Source organism: Marmota marmota, unplaced genomic scaffold (assembly GCF_001458135.2).
Source record: "Marmota marmota marmota unplaced genomic scaffold, marMar, whole genome shotgun sequence".
Lineage (NCBI taxonomy): Eukaryota > Metazoa > Chordata > Mammalia > Rodentia > Sciuridae > Marmota > Marmota marmota.
Window position 1 is genome coordinate 55,183,590 of NW_026000026.1, and position 25,349 is coordinate 55,208,938.

Consider the following 25,349-nt stretch of genomic DNA (forward strand, 5'->3'; position numbering starts at 1 on the left):
AGAACAATCAGTTTAGAGGAACTGTAGTCAGTTTGAAGCCACAAGTAAGCAACTGAAGCAACAATGAGAAGATGGAAAAGAAAATAGAAAAGCAGTAGTATGTATTTATTTATATTCCTGCTTTACTGGTGGGCTAGATAGAAGGGAAGTCAAGGGAAAGGATAGCGCATCTCTCTGGATGTTATCCTTTCTCAGATTTTGGGAGAAAGGTCACATTATTTTTATCCAAACTCAGATCTTTGAAGGAGTTAAGGCAAAAATTACAAAAATTTGTAAATGGCAATGTCCATCTTGATTATTCTTTCCTTGCAATAGGTCTCTTGTTTACGCCCTTGAGACCCCCACCCTGACCCCAGGAATACATATTACTGTCTTAAACCAATGAGAAGTGCTTAAATGAAACAGGTTGAAAAGTGATTTAAGGCAGAAAATTAAGATATTTTGAATACATTTTAAAATGCAGTAAAAATTTGAAGTTTTATCCTAGATATAAATTAGCTGGTGTTATAGGGAACACTAAACAATAAAACCAGGTGAAGCTTGTGTGGAATTGTGTTGCACACTGGTTTGTGCTGGAATTTGCAACCCAGTCATTTCACTTTTCTTTGCCCCCGATTCTTCCCTCACTAAATAAGATTGATAAAGTCTGCCTTCTTATTTTAGTACATACCGTACTTGAAGCACCACGGTTGACTCTGTAGAACATGCCCATTGAGGTTTGGGGAGAAGATAGTATACCTGGTCTTCAGTTCAGGGAAAATTAAGAAAGACCCTTACAGAGAGCTATTTGATGATGAAAGCAAGGCTTTGTTTGACTCAGGCATCCACAAGCACTTTGTGAGGGTAGATCCCACTTGAGTTAGGCATGGAAAACATCTAGGACTGCAGCCTTGCAAACCCTTCCACATGTGTTGGAAGTTTAAGATGTATTCTGTGCACAAAACGCATTCTAGTGTGATGAAGCAGGAGGTGAGTGGTGGGCCTGTAAAACTAGAAAGACAGGTTAGGGCTGCCATGGAGAATGCCAAGGGGAGTTTATAGGTAGAAATAGGAAGGTAGAAGGTTGGTAAAGGGGTGCTTTAATAGTCCTGGTAATTCATAGGTCAGCCTAAGTTAGAGTTGCTATAGAATAAGAGACTGGGGAGTTAGGCAAGAGGCATTGCAGAGATAAAATCTCCAGGTTTTAGGAAACAGTGGGCCAAAGTGGACAAAGGCAAAGTAGGATCTAAGATATCCTAGGATAGATTAAACCAAGTTGGACGCCCTAAGGTGAGACAGAAGAGGTGTCTAGGACACAAAATTGAAGGAGGTGCTCATTGTCAGGTTAGCCCAAGAGCAGGGATCAGCACCTGAGAGTACCCTTGTATAGTAAGCAGGAACCTTGCAATTCTGTCCCTGGGCTCCTGATTACCTTTGACAGGTATACAGAAATCAGAAGAGTTGGGTGGAGAAAGAGAGAGAAAGGGGAAGGAGGAGGAGGAAATTAGGGGAGAGAATATGAGTGCATATGTGCATGAGGTGGTAGTTGAATCACAGAAGTAGTTTCGATTTGAAAGGTGTTTCAATCGTCTAGACTCTGACACCCACCCTGGTGGTGGCCCCCATAGTATTTTAAGCATCCCAATCACAGAAATCATTTATTTATCTCTTAATTATATAACAAATATTTACACAGTGATTTGCAAGGGCCCAGCACTGGTTTTCATACTTTACATATGTTATCTAATCCCCATAACCCCTGAGATAGTACTGTCATTATCCCCACTTCACACAAGAGAATACCAAAAGACAGAAGGAGTAGTGACTTCCCAAGTCTCAAGCAACCATGTAAATCATGATTGGTAGGCAAAGCCAAGTACCTGGAGCCCATGTTCCTCACCTGTGCTCTGCCACTGGAATTCAGATACCTTCAAATGAGACACCGTCACCTATTGTCTTAAACCCAACAACTTCACCCATTTAGTTGCTGCCAAGCCCAGAAAATGTTTGAAGCCTGTGCTAGAGAATGGTTTGAGGTAAGATCGCCAGCACAGCACAGAACGGGAACATGTACAATGTGTGCAGTTGGGGGCGAAGCAGAAGTGATGCCAAAGGTGACAGAGAACAAGACATAAATACTGAGTAGAATAAGGATGGTGCTGGGTTATGGCAACTGTGATTGATGAGAGTCACAAGGATGCTTCCCAGGATCAAACTTGAGAGATTACATCTAGATAAAGTCACCTAGGCTGCAGATTGGAAAATTACTGAAAGTCTTTGAGAGAGGAACTACAGAAATGGTGAGAGTGAAAGAAACTCATTGTAGGGAAATTTGAGTGATGAGATATTAGCAAGGGATATAGCAAGGGACATAGAGGTCTTCATATGGAGTCAGAGCTGTGGTGGAGACCCTGAGAGTCACAGCTAGACGTGTGTGTGGCAGCCTACAGAAAGAATCCAGTGGTGTTGCAAAAACTGTCAGTTGGCCGTAGAGAGGTATCCGGGAGAAAGAGACAGACAGTCCTGGATTTCAAACCTTGATTCTGTCTCTTACTATGTAACCTGAGAAGAGCGACTAATCAAGGTTAATATTATTTAAAGAGTTCTGAAAAAGTATATAACACATACAAAATAACATGTGACAGGTGCAGAGCAGATGTTGAGTATATGATCGATGCTATTAATGTTGCAATGAATTCATCTTAAAGTATGGAATAGTATTGAGTTTTATAAAGATATGTGAGAAGGAGTTTTAATATCTTTCTAAATTCCCACCAGAAAAAAGAAAAGAAATTATTAACAGCAACTGTAGCAGCTGAATCCAAACCAGAAAAGATATCTGAAAAGGTATGGCGGTGGTGTGCACTTCTAGATTACATGTCCAGCCTCTGCTCTGTATTTATCTCAATCTGATTTCTTGTGGGCAAACAATATGAGAGGAGCAACTTAAAGGACCATTTTAATGAATGATTTTAAGCAAATATGACTAGGCTATATGCATGACTTTCACAGCTAATTTTGTTGTAACATTTTATATTATAACACTCTACTTTGCAAACGCTAGTTTCATTTCATGGAGTTCATGTTCTAATTTCTCTCCTGTAAATATATCTTATTTAACCAGATGTATCACTAAAGAATATAAGGTATTTCTTTGTTTTGAAGTCTGCCCCCCCCACAAAAAAAATTAGCCCAAAGCTAACAGGCCTTAATTTTTATTACACATATCAATAATAAGGTGGGTCCTAAAATTTTTTTGTGTGAATATCATAGTTTCAGGGGGAAAAAAAGCAAGCATTTTAAGCAATCCTTTTTAATCTAAGTTAAATAGTAAAGAGTCTTTCCCCAGACTTTTCTTTCCCCCTTCAGATTTGGATTATTGTTTACAATGAGTCATTTCAACCTCAAAAATAAGATGAAAGCTCCCTCTCATTTGTTATATTGATTTAAACCCATGTAGACAGAATATAGAACTGTCAGTTCTTATAACTTTTTTTTTAAAGAGAGAGAGAGAGAGAAGAGAGAGAGAGATAATTTTTTTAATATTTATTTTTCAGTTTTCAGTGGACACAACATCTTTTATTTTTATGTGGTGCTGAGGATCAAACCCAGTGCCCCGCTCAGGCCAGGCGAGCGTGTTACCACTTGAGCCACATCCCCAGCCCTCTTATAACTTTTAACATGTATTTCAGGTGATTTCTGTTTTGTAGACAGTTGGGGGTAAGCAAGTGAATAAAACACACATGCACACATACACACACACGAATGAATGAATGAAAGAATACAGGAAAATCTATTTTTGAGAGAGATTCAATTTGAAAGGAGTGCTATCTAGAGATTTTGCAGGGGTTCTTTGTATAAAACTCTGCAAAAAAAATTGATAAGCAATAAATACCAAATACCATGTTGTTATAGAAGCATGGTCATAATTCTTATCTGGCTTTTTATCTTTCCAATACAGAATCTGTATTTGGGGATTCAAATAAATAATAAGATCATATTTAAGACGATTTTAGCATTTGAAGAACTTTTAGTGTTTGATATTTTCTTAGAATGAGTAAGCGTTTTTTGTAGTTAAAAAATCAAAACTGAAATACGTTTAACAAATAACATTTAAATAACTATTTTTTTTTTCATTTCCAGTCAGGCATGGATGCTGCTTTGGATGACTTAATAGACACTTTAGGAGAACCAGAAGAAACTAATGATGACAATACAACATACACTGGACCAGAAGTTTTGGTATGTGATCTGATATCTGTAGAAGTTCATATTCAATGGAAAGGAGAGCAAATAAGTCAGCAAATACAACACCTAGTATTCTGTTGCTTGGTAGAAGCAGGATGATGTTGCTATCAATAATTGCAACCAAAAATTAGTGTTGGGGATGGAATGGTTTGTCCTGTGATAGACACACAAATATGTTGCTTCAGCAAATATTTGTACTAAGACTGAAACACAGACCATTGGTCTGAAAGTCTCATTTTCTGTCCTCAAGATTTAAGTCCAGTGGACTGGAACTCATTTTCATGCCCAGTTATTTCCAATCCTACATCTTGAACTTACTTTGATTTCTAGATGTTTACTATCCTAAGTTCATCCCAATTCCTAATTCTTAAAAAAGCAATAACATTATGTATTTCTTGGTATTAAAAAAGATATGGCACAGACTAGATAAAAGTATTTTCAACAGATATAATGAAGAATTAGTTTCTAGAGTTTATAAAGAATACAAAAGACTGAGAAAAAGACAAGCCAACAGAAACTTAGGATAAATGTGATTGGACAATGAACAAGTAAAATAAGTCTCCCTAATAATTCAGGAAAATTATATTAAAACACATAAAAACAACATTTGCATTATCAGATTGACAAATGCATTAAAGTCTGACAACTTGCCCGTATCTGGTGGGTATGAAGATACATCTCTCCTTAAATCAGAGTCCACTTCCAGAATGATTCTTTAGGGGTGGAGCCTTGCCCATGAATACAAAAAGTACAAAGAATGACAAGAACTGGTGAAACTTTTGGAAAGAATTTTGTTCAAGGTAGGACAGGATAATGCTCTATAGTGGTACAAAAGGGTTATGCATGTATCATCATGGATACATTATGATTTTGTAATTTTAAATAAAAGGAATGCAGAATGGCATACAGAATATACCACCATTTATATAACATTTGAAAATATTCATAGTAATCCTATGTATTATTTATGAATATGTACATATGTAATAATTTTTTAAAATATATGGAGATGATAAAGTTCAAAGTTGTGGATATCTCTGGGTAACGAGGGTATTGGATTGCAGAGATCCAAACAGGAGATATCCACTGTATTTGTAATTTTGTTTCTTAGACATTAGATAAGAAATGGATATTGAATATGAACAATAATACATTTTGATTAATATAAAGTTCAACTTTAGCATGGTATTTTGAATATTTTCTAGTATTACATGTGACTTAATCTAATCAAATACTTTGTAAACTTAGAACTCCTAATTTGTGAAGTATTAGATTCTTTTGTTTAATTTAATTAATTTTTTATACTGAGGATTGAATCAAGGGGTGCTTTACCACTGATTCACATCCCTAGCCCTTTTGTATTTTATTTTTTTTATTTTGAGACAGTATCTCATTAAGTTGCTTAGGGCCCCACTAAATTGGTGAAGCTGACTTTGAATTTGTGATCCTCCTGGCTCAGCCTCCTGAGCTGCTGGGATCACAGGTATGTGCTACCATGCCTGGCTTAAGTATTAAATTCTTAATGATTTATATTGCATCTCATAGTTCCATAAATGAATAATGCAATAGTACTTTGGTTTCAGAACATGCACATAACATTCTCAGCTTATTAATTGCATAATATCTCTATCTTTGTGGTTTTTATTCCAGGATCAAATGACTTCTAGGTATATTGAGGAGTTGGGTAAAAGAGAAATCACAATTCCTCCAAAATACAGGGAACTTTTGGCTGTAAGTTTATTAATCATTTATTTATTCATTCATTTATTTATTTATGTTTATTTATTTATTTATGTTTACTCATTTATTTATTTATTTCATTGTTTCCTTTTTGGAATATAATTTCATGTTGATATCTTCAGAGGTTTTAGAAGTTAGAAAATATAATGAGGCATTTGAATTGTCATTATTAAGAAACTCACTTTATGTGGAGTTGCCACAGAAAGTACCACAGACTGGGCGGCTTAAACAACACAAAGTTTTTGTCTCACCATTCTAGTGTTGAAAGTCCAGAATCAAGGTTCCTCTTGAAGGCTGTGAATGGCTTGTGGATGGCCATCTTATTTAGGAGTTTCTTCTATCATCTTCCCTCCATGCAAATCTTGAGTTCCAAATTTCCCCTTTTCATAAGGACATTAGTCATACTGGATTAGGGCCTACCTTAATGACCTCACCATTACTTGATTGCTTCTATAAAGACCCTGTCTCCAAATAAGGTCTAATTCTGTGGAACTAGATATTAAGACTTTAGTGTCTGGCTTTGGGGAGGCACAGTTTAGTTTATCACAAACTGAGAATACATCTTGACAATCATGAGGATTAATTTTGCCTTCTCAACCTCATCAAATTAATTCATATCTGTTTCAGAAAAAAGAAGGGATCACAGGGCCTCCTCCAGACTCTTTGGTGAGTTTACATAACTTCTAAGATGTAAATCAATATTATTTATGCCTTTGGTTGGGGGAATAGGACTATCAATTTATATAACTGGAAATCATGACTGATCTAAATCAGATAATGGTGTCTATTTAGAGTAAGAGGGTGGGTGTAGGGTGGTGTCCGTGGTTCATTTTTTTGGTAGTTTCTTTGAAGGGAAAAGAGAATGGAGCCAAGAAGATATTAGGATAAAATAAACATTACGTATCAATAAAATGACTGTGTCCCACCATGAAATTCTTTTAGAGCAGAGGAAGAGAATAATAATACTTACTGAGCATCTATTCTCTCAAATATGGGCTTTGATAAAAGTTATTTCATTGGTGTATCTCATAAAGTAGCAAAGGAGTGCAGAAGTAAATTCTTCCTTCACTTGGCATGTAATCCCCTCCTCCCTGCAATGGCTCCCAGTGTTGTTGCTGACCCTGTCTTGTTTCTTTAGAAACCTATGGGGCCTGATGATGCCATAGACGCCTTGTCTTCTGACTTTACCTGTTCTCCTACAGCTGATGAAAAGAAAACTGAGAAAGAGGTATTGCTTTTAGTTCTCTTAAGGAGAACGTGATAGAAACTCTCTTGAATTCAGAAGAACAACTTTTTAGTTCTGGTTATTATGATTTAATCTCCCTTAACTACAATCTGACCTTTGGTATTTTATTTTTCAGAAATCTGCAGGAGATGTTTTAAAAGCTCAATCAGTGGGGGTAATCAGAAGTGCTGTTCCACCTAAGGAGAAGAAAAGAAAGTTGGAGGAGGTATCAGTAATTATTCCTTGGGAAAGAACCTTGGCCCACTGACAGTGGTTGCTTCCCTGAGTCTGATCTTGCATTACCCATGATCAGGAATATGTTCCCTCGCCTGGGCCTATGTGGCATAGTGAAGCCAGTGATGGAAAGATTGATCATCTACAGGCAAGCTTGTATCTCTATAGGACCTTATCAATGATTTTAGCACAGTTATGATCTAAGACCATTTGACCACCACGCATAGAAGGGAGAAACCAGAGAAATTAGATTCTTGGAACATAAGATCTTAAGTACAGTTTCCTAGAAGAGTTCAAGCCTTGTTGGATCATTAGAGGGATGTCACTGGCAGCTGTTTCTGACCACCTTTCTTCACTACAGTCAACCATGTCTTAATCTAACAAAATCTCAATGGGGATCCTGCAGCCCTGAGCTGAATGAGAAAACGGGTCACATGTATAAGCAGCCCAGATAATGCCGAGGACAGTTTCTATCAGAGCTGTTTCTGCTTCTCTCCTCCTAGAGTGGACAGTTTATTTTTATCTAACTGACTGGGGGAACCGTGGTGAGTGCCACACCCTGAAAGTGGGAGTTCCTACTAGGATGAGCCATTGTGCCTTTTGAGAAGAAGGCAGCAGCAAGGGCCTTTTCAAGTTTCTCTGCTTTCCACCCTGCTATTTTGTTGAAGGATAGGGCTGTAAGAAGCCATTTTTAGAAAAAGAAAAAACAGAGTAGTGAAAGTTTACTACTTGCATTTTTTATTTTGATAAGAGTATTTTATGGTATTATAGTTATTAATGCAGTCACACTTCTAACTTGTAAAGAAAGGGGCAAAGTGTACCCGAGAGAGCGCTATTACTATAAGAACGTGTCTTAGCCCCAGTTTTGTTTTGTTTTTTTTTTTTCATTCATTGGTAAGTTCTTTTTCCTTTCTTTCTTTGCTTAGGTTTCAAATAAAATTGTCTCTAAAAGACTTCCCCAATCCATAATGCATCTTATACATTTAAGATGTGTATTTCACAAAGAAGTAAATGGATTGTTTGCATTCTGGGGAAGTTCTCTCTCTGTCTCTCTCTCTCTCTCTCTCTCTCTCTCTCTCTCTCTCTCTCTCCAAACCAGAATTTTTTTATTTCCAACAGGATGCCATGAGCGATCAAGCATTTGAGGCTCTGTCAGCTTCACTGGGCACCCGGAAGCCAGAACCCGAACTCGACCTTAGCACCATTAAGGAAATTAATGAGGTACTGATCTTGCAGCTGATATACAAAGCATATTAGTCTGCAGGTTCTAAAACTGAATGCCTCTCATGTGTTTAGAATTTTTGGAGGGGGTGTATTTTACAAGGGATTAAAAATGAACTACTTTCCATTCTGCTTTACTTTCAAGTATGGTTAATTTAGATATTTATTGTTGATAGTTAGCAATCAAGAGAAATGTTTCTCTGTCTCTTAAATAGTATAAAATTTAATATTTTAAGTGAACACTAATCTCTTTTGCCAAAACTCACATGGCACCTGACTAAACAAGATAGCAGGAGGCAGTGGCCTGGTGAGGAAAGAGGTTTGTTTGCTTTGATGGAAATTGTTCAGTTGTATTTTTAGAGGAATGCTGGGCATTTCTCTCTATGAGGAGAATAAATACTATGAAAAGATAGGAAGATCCTTTTTATATAACCATGGAGAAAGCAATTGAAAGTTATCTCAAGTTAGAATAAAATAAAGAACATTACTCAGCCTCAAAGAAGAATGAAATTATGGTATTTGCAGGTAAATGGATGGATCTGGAGAATACCATGCTAAGCAAAATAAGCTAATCCCCAGAAAACAAAGGCCAAATGTTTTCTCTGCTATGCGGATGCTAATTCACACTAAGGGGATGGGGGTGGGGACCTGTGGAAAAATAGAGGTATTTTGACTTAGGCAGAGGGGAATGAAGGGAATGGAAGCAGGTATGGGGTAGGAAGGATTGTAGAATGTATTGAACATTATTACTCTATGTACAACCAGAAGAATGAGAAGTAGTACTCTGAAAGGAAGGAAGGAAGAGAATCTATATATTTAAAAAGACTTAAAAGACTAAAAGACATAATTTTTTTTAATTGATAAGACTAAGCTTAACTTAGTTTTATTAACCAAGTGTATACAAGAAATGCAGAAAGATGATTAGCATAAACATCAGAGTGTCAGAGAAGGAAGGGTTTCTGACTAGGATGGGCAAATGGTGGGATTTCTAGTGTGGTTGACAGTTTAACCATTTTACAAGGTGGTGTCACAAAGTTATCACCTTAAAACAATGCATTATAGACTTGTGCAGGGTTTAAAAAAATTTTTTGTCACTCTGTTTTGCAATAAAACGGTTCAAAAAATAAAAATAAAAACAAAGCCACAATTATTAATCGGAGCTTCTGCACATTTAGAGCACTATGCCAATTCCTGTGCATCTCACCAGCCTCCAAGACCTTAACGAGCCTTCTGAGCCAAAGCAAGCTTGTATTTGGTATAGAAAAGTTTTGATATCAAATTGCAGTTGTTGGCCTGTAATCCCAGCAGCTCAGGAGGCTAAGATAGGAGGATCACAAGTTCCAAGCCAACCTCAGCAATTTAACAAGACCCTTAGCAACTTAGCATTATGAGAAAGGACTGGGGATGTGGCTCAGTGGTTAAGCACCCCTGGGTTCAGTCCCTGGTACCAAAAAAATAAATAAATAAAAACTAAAAATAAATAAATAACAATTTTTGTAGAAATTTTCAACTTGGTCTTTAAGGGGAAAAGAGAGTTCCCTGTGTTTGACAAGGCAGTGTCCTGTGGGAGATAGAGACACAACCTGGATCCTCCTCCTCAGGAGCTCCACCCTATCTGCTTAGAAGGGGAGCTGGGGAGTGTGTTGTCACAATGCCTGGCCTCTGATGTCACTTCCTGTTCTGAGTCACCAAGGGAGTGGAGTCCCCCTAACTCTCAGGAACTCTCCTGGGTCGGGGACAGCGTGGTCCAAGATGGGCCAATTTCTATCTTCGACTTTCTTGGAGGGCTCACCAGCCACAGTGTGGCAGGATAAGTGTTATGAAAGTGAACATATGGGAGCAGGAGAAGTAGTCCCTGTCCTCCAGGACCAAGTAATGTATCTGGAAGACAGGAAACTGATTACTACACTACAGAAGATGCACGATGTTTGGATTAGTCAGACACAAACCTGTTGTCACAAGGAAAGGGTGGTCTTGCAGAATGCTGGGGGAGTTGGGAGGCTGGGTGGAGTCATGGTTCCACCACCTGTAGGCTGTGGCCAGAAGTGAATGCACTTTCACCTCAGGCTTTTTACAGATCATTAGAGTGATTTAATAAGACAAGAAATGTGGGAGGGAAGGCATAAACATAATATAAATTCTAGCACCAAAAGAGTCTTGCAGTGACTAAAACTAGATATAAAAAAAAATGTAATTCATAAGGCAGAGTGGGTAACTAGTACAGGGATACAAATGAATGTATTCAGCTTTCTCTAGAAAATCTTGGGGCAGCAGTAAGCTAAAATTCCAGGGAGAACAACTCTTCTTTTCTACTCTTATGACATACTAGTTTTCCTTTTCACTCATATCCAAAACATAAATATTTCCTAAGAAGATGTTTCAATCCTCTAGGTACTTCAGCTGAGTTTGTAGTACTTAATACAGATACTTTGCAGTAGTCTGATGTTATGCTGAGGCTCCTGAAGGTGGCTACTGTCCTGCAGGAGTCCACTGCCACTCCAGCACGTTCTGCACTAGACAGCTCTCTGTGGAAAGTACATAATACCTCAGAGGCAGGGACTAGGCCTCCCTGGTATTCTTATAACACAAATCAGACATGTGTTTATTCTACATCAGTACCTAGTTACAAATCTCCCCCGTTTTTACATGTGGTTATCTAGTCCATTGTTATTTCCGTTCAGTAGACTTCTTTGTTTTGTGTTTTTTCCAGTGCCTATTTGGTACAAACCACAGTATAGTCATTCAAGAATATGAAGATCAAAGATGAAAAGAAAGTATCTAGCTGTGTGTATAACTCTCACTGTCCACAGCCTAGAGTGGTCTTGCTACACTGGGGCCCCTTGATCAAGTTCATGCAGGATGTTATGGCCAGAGACCTCACTAATCCCTGAATTTGAGGGTACCACTGTGTAATAGAATTTTCTCCATATGCTACAGCAAAATAAAACTGGAACTATTAAAAGAAATAGCAATAATTTTTTAAAAACTTTCATAATTTAAAAATGTTATCTAAAGAATAATAAAATTATAAAAACTTTAAAGCTTAGAATAGAGCCTGGCTCATTAAAAGTGCTTGAAAATTAATCAAAGACTAACCAATTAATGGAAAACTACACTCATAGGCTGAGATGTAGAAGGGGGCACTGGAGTGAGTTGGAATTTGCTCAGTGAATTTCCCTCTTGATTTGTGAACTAAATCCATGCCTTGATACAGATATAAAAATTATGACTTGTTGTGGAATGTTAGACTTCTTACCAGAAGATTAAGCTGCAAATGTTATGTCTTAGAAGTCGGTCTCCTGTAGAGCTATACTTTTATTTCTAGTACAGTTAGTTCTTTATAGGTCAGTAATGGCATGATGTCTTAGTGTTATTGAAGGAAGTTATTTTTAAAAAGTTAAAACCAATTATTCATGAATTGGCTGAGATTTGGGATTGGATGTTTCTCTCAATTCTGAACTAAGTTTAGGGGTTTAGGATGAGAATTGGTTTGTGCCCTCTCCCTTCCTTGGACAACTGCCTCATCGAGTAAGACAGATGAAGGTTATTAAAATAATTGCAGCTAACTTTGGCACTGCACTTACTGTCCGAGGATCTTTTCTTTACTGTTCTGTGGTGAGCCTTACAAGTCAGGGAGCTATGTAAGGATTATAGTAGCACATTTTACAGCTGAAGAAGGCAGACCAGAGAGAGGCTAGGTGGCTTCCTCAAGTCACGGAGCCTAAGAGCAGAGCAACGTGCTCCAGGATTCCTGGCTGTGTTGTGTTCACTGTCACCCCACTGCCTTGCTCATTACTGCTCACCAGAGCTCATGCTTTTTCTGATTTGGTGCTTTGGTAAATATACAAAGCAATGTCATCTCATTTTACACGCATCATCTGGCTTCTTCTTCTTTTTGTCTCTCTTTGGTCATCAGGCAAAAGCTAAAGAAGAAAAACAAGAGAAGTGTGGTGAGGATGACGAAACAGTCCCAACTGGATACAGATTAAAGCCAGTCACGGTAAAATTTTAGCTGCAGTGCTAAAAATTAAAGCAGCCGTATACTTCTCCTGCCTTTGCATCATATTCCCATGTGTCCCTACCCTTGACACCAAGGAAACTTATGTTCAAGTTCAGATCTGGGCTTTGAGATCTCTGGATCCTTTCTCTTCAACTCTTTGCAGTTAAAAACCTTTTAAGGTTGGGTTTTCCTTCCTGGTTTCCTAAGTAGGGACCATTCGTCAGTAAAGTCCCACCAATTCAATTATTTCACCTACTAACAATGCTTGACACAGATTGGTAATAATTTTTTCTCTAACTGCTATGTGAATAAAAGCACCATAGATCTGCAAGTGGTAGACTTAAACATACAACTATTTAGCAGTATCCTTAGCATTAAGGTAGTTGTGTTGTTTTGGTCTGGGGTGAGGATGGTAGACTAACTCCTGTAATTACATTTGCAATTAATCTCTGGAAAACTTACATATAAACACATGGTGGAAGATAATTGTGATTGTTATATGTCTGTTTATGTGAAGATTTTCTTATTTTAAGAAATATCACAAATTGTATAACCTCATATTTAAGAAACTAAATGCTATTTATCACAGGAATGATGAAGGGAATCTACCTCTTTACCCTGGGTTGGATATTTTTTAAAAAATTTTTAATATTTTTAATATTAAAAAATTTTTAATATTTTTTAAAAATTTCCATTTATGTAGATGTACTTTTCTTGCCAACGTCCTTTTAAAATAATTATTACTCTTCTATTTCCCAACAGATAGAAATGTTTTTCAATAACTTTTAATAGTAAATGCACATCATCTTTGGTAACATTTGGCATAATGATCTTTATATAGCTCAAGTCCTTTTGATATACTATATAAAAATTTAATAATCTAAAGCAAAACTTCACTCAAATATAAGAAAAAATAAGCTTACCCTCATATTCTGCATTTCTCAAAAACAAACTTAAACTTAATGGGACATGAAAGCAAAATTTTCAATTTCATTTCCAGTGAATTTTTCATTTTTATTTATAGGATAAAGATGGAAAACTACTATTGCCAGAGCTTGAAGAAAAACTCAAGGTTAGAAAATAAGTCTTTTTTATACCTAAAAAACAACAGACATTTAAGTATAAAATAAGATAATTTTAACAAATATATTTTACCATGGAGTCTTTTTGCCAATCTAGTATAGAGGGGGAACTGCAGATGATAACACTTGGCTGATACCTCTGACTCCTTTTCATGTATTTTAATGATTATTTTCTGCATGAATTATTAGTAGATGATAAGTTTCTAAGACTTTCATTGAATATTAGGAGCTCTGATGCCTTAGATGAGTAAGTTGCACTTACTTTAGAATTTGATCTAGACTCATCAAATTCCCCTATTCTATATTGACTTAAGTTGGTAGCATTGTCATGATAATTCTAATTAGCAACATTTATAAACCACTTACTTTGTGTTCAAAACTGTAACAAATGCATTCTTGTGAGCTTTTTGAGTCCTCACTGCATGAAGAAGTATCATCATTTTCATTTGACAGTGAGGAAATGGACAGAGAGAGAGAGAGAGAGAGAGTTACAAGCTAGAACACAGCAAGGCTAAGACTGCAAGCTCAGGCTGTCCCTGGTGGGACCCAGCATCTGAATGACATGCCCTGCCATCACAGGCCACTGCTGTTAGTTGACATCTCTACAAGGTCTAAACTAGTAATACCACAGCCCCTGAAACAACCAGGTTAACACAACTTTGCTGCCAGAAAGCCACAAAGACATGGCAAAGGAGTATGTGACGTGTTTCTCCGACTTAGGCAGAAAAGAAGTGATTCGGAAATAAGAACACAGCAATCACATTTGAAAAATCTATCTAGGTCTTCATTGGGGAGAATGGGAAATTCTATTTGAGCAAAATTTTTCTGAAATTGATACATCAGGAAAACTTTTGATTAAGTAAGCCATCAACAGCAGTATTGAGCTATTTAGGGTTTCTTATTTTGTTGTGACTTTTCCTTACTTGATCAATGAAACATATGCCCCCTATAAGTTAGCTTTTGGTTTTAGGTCCTAAAATGTAGTCATCCTACTATGTGTTAGCCAGCAGAGAAATATTGCTCTATGAAAACATTTTTTACAAAGTAGAAACAGTTGCTTCATAATATACAATGTTCCTATGTTACAGCCCCTCAGTGAATCAGAACTCATTGCTGAACTTTCAGAAGATTTTGGCCGGTCTAAATCTAAAGAAAAACAATCAAAGCCAACTGAGAAAACAGAAGTATGTTTCTGAAAATATAAATCTCTACTTTTGAAGGGTTTTATGTTTTGTTAATTTTAAAATATGTGAAATCAGAATGATTTGACCATGATGGAGGGGATAAGCTCATTATACCATCTTTTTGACGTGCAGTTTTCGTCTTATCTTTTCCTAGTTATGTTTTCTTTAACCAAACAAACCCTGAAATTCTTGCAATTTAAGACCTGCAATTATTCCTTCAGGGTGCTCTCAAATACATACTTTGATCCATTGATCAGGGGTTCTATTCTGTTTCTGTAACTTACCTAATGTTGTTATCATCTCTCCCCTCGGATCTCAAATGGCTTTTTTTTTCATTTTCCTTCCTGTCTGTCCTACATGTCCACCAAAATTATTTTTTCTAAAGCATATTTGTAGTCAAATCATATCCCTGCTCCCACCAGGGGGCTTCCTATTCCCTACAAAAGAAAAGTTCCTACTGATGTGTTGTTGCCCAAGCTTCCTTTCCCAGTTTCTTCCCCAGTCACTTAACAGTAAGTACATCTGTCTCCATGGTTTTCTTCATTTGGTTCTTTCCATTGGGAATAGCCTTTCCTCCTAATTCTAGATCAGCTGAAGTCTATTATGTGTTAGCCAGCAGAAAAATATTGCTCATTCTTCTAAGTCTCTGCTAAAACATGGCCTTTATCTCTTGCCTTCCCCTCGCTTAACCATACCATCCTTCCAACCTGTGTGAAGGGTGCAGCATGGCAGGGGATCCTGCCACTCCTTTTTTAATCCCTAAAGCATTGATAACAAACAGGTTTTTAGCTGTATTGGTCCTTCTCCAACTCTAACATTGAACATGCAGTTTAAAACAGGAAGTTTCTTAAAAGAAGAGATCATGAGGTAGATTATCTGCCGAGTACTTTGCATAGAGGATAGGCCTCCCATAAATGCCTGGATTTGAAATTTGACTCCTGCAATAAGATATGATACGGTTCTCAAACTTTAGCAAACATCACCTGGAGGTTTATTAAAACATGACTTATTAGCCTTTCCCTCCCAAAATTTCTGATTAGTACATTGGAGGCCCAAGAATCTGCATTTCTAACAAGTTGCTTGATAATACTGAGGCTGTTAGTCCAGGGACTATTCTGAGGTCATTATTATTCCCTGTACATGTAACTGTTTATAGTTTATAATGTGCCCTTAGATTTATATAAATATACCATTTTATGTAAAATTCTCTTGTATTACATAATATGCATATTTTATTCTTATATATTGTGTGATGACAAACAATACAAATAATAGCAATAATCAAATTTGTTGAGTTTGCTGTGTTTCTAGGTACTCTGGGTAACACTTCACCTGTGTTATCTCATTTAAGCCTCTTTATCAACCCTTGAGATGTAGGTACTGTCATTGTTCTCATTTTGCAGATGTGGAAACTGAGTCTCAGAGAGGTTTAACAACCTACCTGAGATAAGAGGTAAAGTGAAGTTGAGATAATGATTACTAGGGAATTTTAATGTGCCTAGATTACATACTTTTGAAAAATCTTTAGGCATTCAAGAGACTCATAACATATGATACTGCAGTGTCCTGTTGCTCCATCATTGACCAGTTATTTCTAAAGTTAGTCAAAGAACCTGTTTGTTTCCCCCAGAAAGATAAGGTTGCTGCCCTCACCACTGTGGCAGAGACTGTGTCTCGAACCTCTATGTGCAGTATACAGTCAGCACCACCCAAGCCAGCTTCCGTGGTAAGTGATTCTCTGGGACTAATTTTCTTCCTATCAGTCTCTGCTGTGCATTATCATCAAATCATCGTATTCTGAGAAAATAAACAAAGTATGATTTAGTTATGCTATTGAAAATTCAAGCTAGATTTAAATTTTTAATTAAATTATTGCAAGCTGTGTTTTTCTTTCACCTTCTGAAATTATTTCTATTTCTTTGGCTAATATTTTCGTCCTGCTTACTCACTGTCCTATGTCTTTCAAGCCTATTTGGAATTTGACAGATAGCCAATGTCACTTTTCTTACTTACTCCTGATGGAATAACTTCCAACAAAATCATTATGATTTCACTCCACTGTCTCAACCAGAAGAGGAGAGATTGACTCAATTCCTTTTCATTTCCTTCTTCATTTCTTGCCTCCTTCTCATGCTCTAATTTTTTGTATGAAGTATGATATTTAACTAATTGAGTCTTTGTTTACTTTTGATTTCAACGGATTTTGTTTCCATTAGGTGATGATAGAATCTGATTCAGAGAATAGCATCTCTATTAGAGACTAAGTCAATCTATACTGTGAAGAGCTAACATGGGTCACCAAAAATGCCGTTGTTTAGATGCTTGGCAATATCTTCTCATTGAATTTTCACAAGTACACTGTAAACTCTGTTCTGATCATCTTTCCATAATAGACGAGAGAAATGGGGCTTTGAGTTGACCTTGAGAAACCCATCTAACATTTTAGAGCCTCGACTGAGATGAGAGCTATGGCCCTTGCTTTCAGCTATGGTACAGTTTGTTCATATTTATATGGAAAAGGGCAGAGGGAACATGAGTGAAAGAGCCCCTCTTCATGGGAGTTAGGAAAGACTTTTGGGTGAAGGGCAGGGTCACACTGGAAAATGGAAGTAGCACCATTTTCCAGGAGACCAGTCAACCAGGATAGACCAACAGAGACATTTGAAGCCCCTGGTCTGCTTGGGATGTGCACATCCAGTTGTTTGAGAAAAGTGGGGTGAGGGGTCTTGAAGCAAGTGAAACACAAGTATCTTGCAAGCTGTGTACTGGCCACTTCCTGTCAAGGAAGTGCTTGGTGTCAACTACAAATCCCCCAGTCCAGGGTCTCCCTCCTGCCTTTATAAATGGGACTTGATTCCCATTTATAAAGGCAGGAAGGAGACCCTGGTGTTCGTTTTTGAGTGTTGGTTTTTGAGGCTTCTATCAGCTTACATTGTCAGGTCACTGGCCACAGGGGTAAGGAATAGGAGAGGAGAAGCAAATCCAGGAAGAGTCCAGTGACCAGCAGTGGAAGCAAGGATGGTTACTGGAATCAAAAGGACAATAGCCACATTCCAGAGCAGAGCTCTTGTGAAAAACCTTGAGCCACCAAGTGTGACTGCCAGGAAAAGCATTATGGGACTCAGACAGTTTCTTTCCAACTTGACCCTGACTACATAGTTGAGAATTGAATTTTTAGTGAGCAAAAAGGAACAAAAATGTTACCTTCCCAGACCTCCTTTCCTAGGCCTCCACCCTGTCAACTCAGGCAACAGTTGCCAAGGTTTCCGTTAGTGAGGCAGTTGGCATTTCTGGGATTGTGACACCCTTGGGAGCCAGAAAGAATAGCAGCAAAGTGTGATAAAGGTCAGAAGACCTCAGAAAGCATGAGGATTAGTGAGTGAAGGAAAGACAACCAGCAGAAGGAAATGAATGTGAGTCTAGGATGGTTCTTTTGTGTATAAAAAGAAAATTTACTAAGGAAATTCAGAAACCTGAGTACTAGTTTCTGAATTTGACACGACATACTACAGAAATGGAATTTGTAGTCCTTAGTCCTGTTTTCAGTTTCCTTCATTCCTAAGACTGTTCTCCTTGCTTTTCTTTTAACTCTGTTTCAGTAATTTCTTAAACCCAATGTGGGGGAAGGGTACAGGTTTGGGAAGCAGTGGTTTCCAAAGGTCCCACAAGACTTAGTATGACAAAACAGAAGTATATTGTGAGCAGATGTCTCAGATAGATACCAAGCCAGATTTCCTGGATGAGATCTGGGTGCCAGTGCAACTCTTAGGAATTAAGTATAATACCAAAGAGTTTAGTTTAGTTTTTTTCCCCCCCCTCCTGGAAATAAAATCTTTTCAACATTCAGCCACAAGGTGGCAGAAAATTACCTTCCTCTTGGTCTTCCTTTCCTCATTGGTGACTTATAGCAGCACACTTTAGCAGAAAAAAAATATTATTTTGTAATGATGATGATTAAGGTATATAAAACAGAAGGACACTTTTTGATAATTTTATGTATTTATTTATTTTATAGTTGCAGATGTATAGAATGCTTTTATTTTATTTGTTTTATTTTTATGTGGCGCTAAGGATCGAACACAGTGCCTGAATCATGTGTGGCAATGATTCAATGGCTCTGCCACTGAACTACAGCCCTAGCCCCATTTTTTGGTAATATTAAAATCATTCCTCCAGCTGGGGTTGTGGCTCAGTGGTAGAGAGGTAGAGTACCTAGCAGGTTCGAGGTCCTGGGTTCAATCCTCAGAACCACATATAAATAAATTAATTAATTAATTAATTAAAGGTATTGTGTCCAACTACCTTTATTTTGTTTATCTTTATTTTTCAAAAAATAGATCATCAGTGTGAGGTGAGAGATTTACTCTGAGGGGCTGGAGATATAGCTCAATTGGTAGAGTGCTTGCCTAGAATGCTTCAATTCCCAGCACCACACACACACACACACACACAAAAAAAAAAAAAAGCTTATAGTAAAAATAAATTCTGAGACTATTCAAACCAAAGGCTTCTGTGCCTTTGCTTGACCAAGATCATCAGTTGATATTGCAACTCAGTACCACATGATTGAAATGAAATTCAATGAATGGCACTTATCCCCATTACGTATTAACCATTCTATTTTATAGTCTATATATTAAAAAAATAAGTCCTGGCCATAAAATATTCCACTGATTTTTCATAAGTCACCTAATGTAGAGATAACAACCCATTGTTTAGAAAAGCCAGAGCTAGTTCTGTCTTTTAACTCAAACATACATTCCTCTTTATTTTCCCTTTACATCTTTTATGTTTCGTGTTCATCTTTTCACTTTAAATACCACCATGACCAGAGCTTATGACATCATGTGGGAGCATATTTTATTTTTGATTACTGGACCACAGATGGACAGTTTTCATTGTGCTGCTCAGGTTAATCGGTCACAGCAGGGTCACCTGAACCATCGGTGATCCATAGGAACTGCAGAAGCTACATAGGTACACCTCCGTACCTCCTGGACTGGCCATCTAACTCACAGGAAGTAGAAAAGAAAGTTTTCTCCTACAGGATTCTGAAAATCTGTACTGTGCAGTCTTTACAATGAACTCCACAGTGACTACTTCTGTCTTCTTTACTGACTTTTCAGTTCCTCTTACTTTCCTTATATTTCTTATTTCTGAACCAAAATTCTGGCTAGATCTTGCAAATTTCTGGCCAATATGTAAGTTCCACACATGTGAGGTTGTATGGAAGAAACTTGTTATAATTTTTAGTCTTTTAAGTTTACTAAATATTGATTCTAATTCAATTGATAACTGAAATTGTTATAAAATAACGTGTGCTTCTTATCTAGGCCTGAAATAAGGACTTGCCCTTCTGGATTGTTTGATGAGAGTCTGTTTTTAAAGAAAATCACTATCTACCTACTTAACATATCCGCCTGTGTTTTTTTAGAAAAGCATGGTGCCAGATGATGCTGTAGAAGCCTTAGCTGGTAGCCTGGGGAAAAGGGAAGCAGATCCAGAAGGTGGAAAACCTGTAGTAGATAAAGTCAAGGTAATAAATAGAAGCTCAGACACATCTAGAAAGAACTGCCATTGACCAAACCCCCAATAAGTTAGTCATTTGGTTTCTTTTAAAAAACACGGTATTCATAAAACATGTCCAATTGGCTTTCTCGATTATTACTACGCCTGTTCTGTCAATAAACTAAACCGGAAGAAGCTCCAGTGTTTAACTCCCACAGTGAATGGACAGCATGCATATGTCCAAGCTCTTTGAGTTTCACCTTTGCATTCCCATGGCTGCCTTCCCATTGCTGAGAACTTGTGTGAAGTGGCAGCTGCTCCTTGCAATCTGCACTCAGCCCAGCAGCCTGTGTGGTGGTGCCTGTACCTGCTAAGCTTGGATGTGGTGTTAGAAATTGGGTTGCTGGAGGAACTCTCCATGTATGGTCATATATATACTGGAATATAATGACAGATTTGTTTACCTCAAATTTAGTCACTCTATCCCAGGTATTCATTTTATAGGAAGAAAATATATTAACTATGCAAATGATATGATTTTTATTTAGGAGAAAGCCAAAGAAGAAGATCGTGAAAAACTTGGTGAAAAAGAAGAAACTATTCCTCCTGATTATAGGTTAGAGGAGGTCAAGGTAAACAGGCTGGAATATTTTCTTATTTTAATTCATTCTGGATTTCTTAAACATAATGAAGGGATGTGGAATAGACCTGGAATATTAAGATCTTATTTTCTAAAATTTCAAACACTCACTGTATTAGTCCACAGATATCATGTTAGAAAACCAGAAATGAAGCTAAAATATTTCTAAATGAGACTTCAATCCAGCCTTAAGTGAAAGAAATCTATTGGCACTGCTACCCAAAGTTATCTCCTTTGCATACCTGATTTATTATAGTGCAGAAATATAGGAAACCTTAGGCAGATAGTAATACCAGAATGAAGAGCAGATACTTACTATGAGGAAAAATTTGTGACTCTAAGATAAAGTCAAAAAACTGAGAGCCTGTTTGTCATCAAGTAAAGTGATAAAACTGACCCATTTCTTTTATGTTGCAAGAACAGATTATACAGAATGAGCATGAGAGGGAAAGACCCCATTAGGAATCTCATCGATTAGTATGGTCACTTAAGCAGGGCAGGTACATGGACAAATGTCAGTCATCTTTATAACATAACACTACTTAAAAGAAAGTGAAACTAAACTATTAACAATTACAGGAAATTAAATTCATCCACATGCACTGCTACATTTATTCAGCAACTTGGGAGCTATACTGATTGAAAGTTTATTCTAGACACCTTTATTCTGCTGGCTTTCTGCATTTCACAATGCAGCTGAAACCAAGGCATTTCTCTTATTTTGAGCTTATTTGTATGTTGCTTTGCAAATTCTTAGAGAGGGTCTTCAGAGCTACATGTCTGTCTCCACAGATAGAAGCCAGTAGAAGCTGGCCGGGTCCAGTTAACTTGCTCTGTAGTAGGTGGTGGGTAACTTACTGCCTTCACTGAAATTTAGTAGCAGCATTTAAGTGATGAGCTCTTTCCCTGACCACTCTGTTCAGTGGTGGTTTCATCCTCTTCTGAATTTAGCTCACACATCATTACTTACCTTCTTCTTTATAACCTTTCCAGGTGTTGGCTTGATCTTTTGTTTAATAATACACCTTTATTCATCCACCATAATTACATCAGGTCTCTTCAGTGAAAGTCAGCTCCTGAAAGCAGATCTCAAGTTTCCCATTCCAGACACTCGATGATGGGGTGATAGAAGATTTATTCAATTTGAGTGTGGAACAGAAAGGTCCCCAGGGTCACGGATATCACTTGGGACATTTATTACCTTTGCAGCTAAGGGATGGTGGATAACAAGCCCAGGTTCTGCTTTCGCTCCTAATGGAAGAAGGGTCAGAAGGTGCAAGTGGACTACAGAGGAAATGGAAAGGGATAAAGGAGTTTGTGTTTTTCATGAGGGAAGCAGATGCTATCTCTAAATCATTGCACCTCACATTTTAAATACAAAAACCAAAATAAATAAAACCACCTTGAACAGTTTTTCAGGAGATATCTTCATTTATAACCTTGGGCTTTATTTGTGTGTGCGTGTACATGGATAAATGAGATTTACCATTAATTTATAGATCATCTTTTCCTGAAGAGTCCTAAATGCTCTATCAGTTTTTTTCTTATTATACTTGGAGTCATTTAAAGCACAGTATAATTTGAGCCTTAAATTTTAAACACTCACCGCTAATCTAAGCGTCCTGAAGTTTGGTTGGGACTTCATGCTATTTTTCTAATGCATTCTCAGTGCTTAAGGCCCATTATCAATGCTTGTTTGTTGTATGCATGCTTTATGAAGTTAACCTGAATTTTCCAGGCAACTCCTGCAAAGCCCATCCCCAGGTAGGCAAGGGACTAATTTGTTATGTCCTGTAAATCCCTGTCACAACCCCATACATCACATTACATTGACTGTTTGTGTGTTTTTTCTCCTGTGCCTACTCTCTGGGCCTCTGGGGCCATAAGCCATGTGTAATCAGGTGTGCAAACTCCATGCCTTGGGAATACCTGGTGCATGTGAGCTGACTGTTGGCATGAACTAATTAGAGTGTGTTCTCTAGTGAGAGAATTTGTTTCCTGAAATGTTAACTCTAATTTAATGTGTACAACATTAGGTATATTGATCCCTTGTAATGTGTATAGATTTCATATTTGGGATAAAGTGTGAAATGATTCATTGCCATGTTTCCCCCTGAATAGGATAAAGATGGAAAACCACTCCTGGCTAAAGAGCCCAAGGAACAGCTTCCGGTAAGCAAATCAGTTTTCTTTGAGTATATCTGTCTCCTTTTGGTCCTGATTGATAGTTTGGGAAAGGGAGAGTTTTCCTTTTAGTGAGTTGATCAGTATGCAATAGTGACTGCCTTTTCAAGAGGAGACAGATGTCACTAGTGTTGATCTCATTTCCTGGTTCTTGCAGCCCATGAGCGATGAGTTCCTTCTCAATGCTTTGTCTGAGGACTTCGCTGGTAACCCGGACATTTCCTCTCTTGTAAGTTTGAAACTTCTGGTTTATTTTTGGCAGAAATAAATGGAAACTTGTAACTGGAATCTGACTTGGAAGCTGAGGAAACGATCACAAAATTTATGGTCCTCATCACACTGTAACCATTAAAAATATATTGCACCTGAAACATTGTTCTGAACAGTGGATGATTTCAACAGTCTAACTAATTGGACCAATGAGTATTTACTATGTTAAGTATCTATATGAAAAGAGAGTTTAAATTTGAGTTTCTCCAAAATCACTTCTCAGACCTCTTTATCTGTCATTTCTGTAATTTATTATTTTCCAAATTGCCTCCTAAGGAAACTTAGCTCCATATGGAATAGATAGTCTCTCAAAGGGAATGTTGCTGAACAAATTGGACAATGTTGGTAATGTCAAACAGGCTTTTCTACTGTAGGATTTTCATGGCATTTTATATGTGAACATATAAGTCTGTTAGAGTTCCTATTTAAGTAACTTATGTGGCCTGGTATATCTATTTACAGCTAACTCAGTTACTTAAATCACTGAATGTATTGTTAGCAGTCAGTTGAAAAGCAAATTAAGAAGCTCTCCTGTGTGGATGATGACAAAGAAAACGTATCAGTTGGAAAGCAGGAGGAGAAAAAATAAAGATTCCTTGGCATGACCTGAAGTTCTGCTCTTGCTAAAGCAATAAGCCCTTTGAGAAGAGGCCACTAAGCAGTGTGTGCTCCTCACAGTGCCCCTAGGAGAACATCATGACATGCAGTCACCCCATCCCATGACCTTCCTCTCATCATGAGTGTAAGCAGGACACATCACAGACAGGCACCTCCAACCTGGATATAAGATATGGGGAAAAGTACAACAGGAACAGTGTCCTGGGGATATGAAATCATCCCATCACAGTAATTCAGAACATATGAGCCAGGTGTGGGAAATGGGCCTTACTTCCTTTCAACATACTATCATTATTATTATTATTATTATTACCATAGTCAGGGTTTCTCCCTTTTAGGAATTCAAAGATTTGAAAATTGTAACATTGAATGTGTATGACCTCCCCACCCTAAGAAGTTGTCTAAGCAAAGACATGATTTGAGATAAAAAATAAAATGGACAAACTAGAAAACTCTTTGGGGAACAGTCCCAAGAACATTGGGGGAAACATACCATATACTGCCTCATAGTAGTCCAATGTACAAGAATACTGTATATATCATGTTGTTTGATCATAATGAAACAGAACAGAAATAGAATATTTAAAATATTCCCCTAAGGTGACAGAAATTAAGTAGTAAATTCAAAATAGATTATCTTTTAAAAAAATCAAGAAGAGCAGGCATATGGTGTCATATGCCTGTCAATCCCAGCAGCTAGGGAGGCTGTGGCAGGAGGATGGTGAGTTCTAAGCAAGCCTCAGCAATTTAATAATGCCCCAAGCAACTTAGCAAGACCCTGTTGCAAAATAAATATAAAAAGAGCTGGGTATATAGCTCAGTGGTTAAGTACCCTGGGTTCAATCCACAAGAAAAAAAACATCAAGATGACATTACAAATTAAAAGACTTTGTGAAGCAACCAAAGCAGTACTCATGAGATGTATTTATTGTCATAAATGCCTTTTTCAATAACAGAGAAAGAAAAACTTGATAAACCAAAAGTTTGTTGAATTTTAAATTTAAGTAGCTAAAAGTGGTAGTAACATGACCACCCAAAAGACTCACTAACCTAGGAGCAGAGGAAGCAAAGGACTCATAATAACAGATGAAAGCAGCAGCATAAGTGAAGCTTGAAGTGGTTGTTTCTTCTGAAAAAAACTAATACATTACAAAACAGCAGCAAATGAAAAAGAGGAAAAGATTGTGCGGGTCTGGGGATGTGGCTCAAGCGGTAG

At 37.4% G+C, this 25,349-nt stretch overlaps 1 protein-coding gene across 12 annotated transcripts in view; it reads left to right on the forward strand.

Moving 5' to 3' along the window:
* Nucleotides 1-25,349, forward strand: part of Cast (calpastatin) — a 109,965-nt gene that overhangs the window by 72,312 nt on the left and 12,304 nt on the right. For 6 of the 12 annotated variants that reach the window (XM_048811465.1, XM_048811464.1, XM_048811469.1 and 3 more), the window contains 15 exons: nt 2,758-2,826; nt 4,123-4,221; nt 5,878-5,958; nt 6,595-6,633; nt 7,106-7,195; nt 7,329-7,418; nt 8,546-8,647; nt 12,564-12,647; nt 13,672-13,719; nt 14,818-14,913; nt 16,544-16,639; nt 20,348-20,449; nt 20,970-21,053; nt 23,183-23,233; nt 23,403-23,474. In XM_048811465.1, the coding sequence (XP_048667422.1) occupies nt 2,758-2,826; nt 4,123-4,221; nt 5,878-5,958; nt 6,595-6,633; nt 7,106-7,195; nt 7,329-7,418; nt 8,546-8,647; nt 12,564-12,647; nt 13,672-13,719; nt 14,818-14,913; nt 16,544-16,639; nt 20,348-20,449; nt 20,970-21,053; nt 23,183-23,233; nt 23,403-23,474 (1,203 nt within the window). The remainder of the gene's footprint in view (nt 1-2,757; nt 2,827-4,122; nt 4,222-5,877; nt 5,959-6,594; nt 6,634-7,105; nt 7,196-7,328; nt 7,419-8,545; nt 8,648-12,563; nt 12,648-13,671; nt 13,720-14,817; nt 14,914-16,543; nt 16,640-20,347; nt 20,450-20,969; nt 21,054-23,182; nt 23,234-23,402; nt 23,475-25,349) is intronic. The other 6 variants (XM_048811467.1, XM_048811468.1, XM_048811475.1 and 3 more) reach the window with 3 other exon arrangements.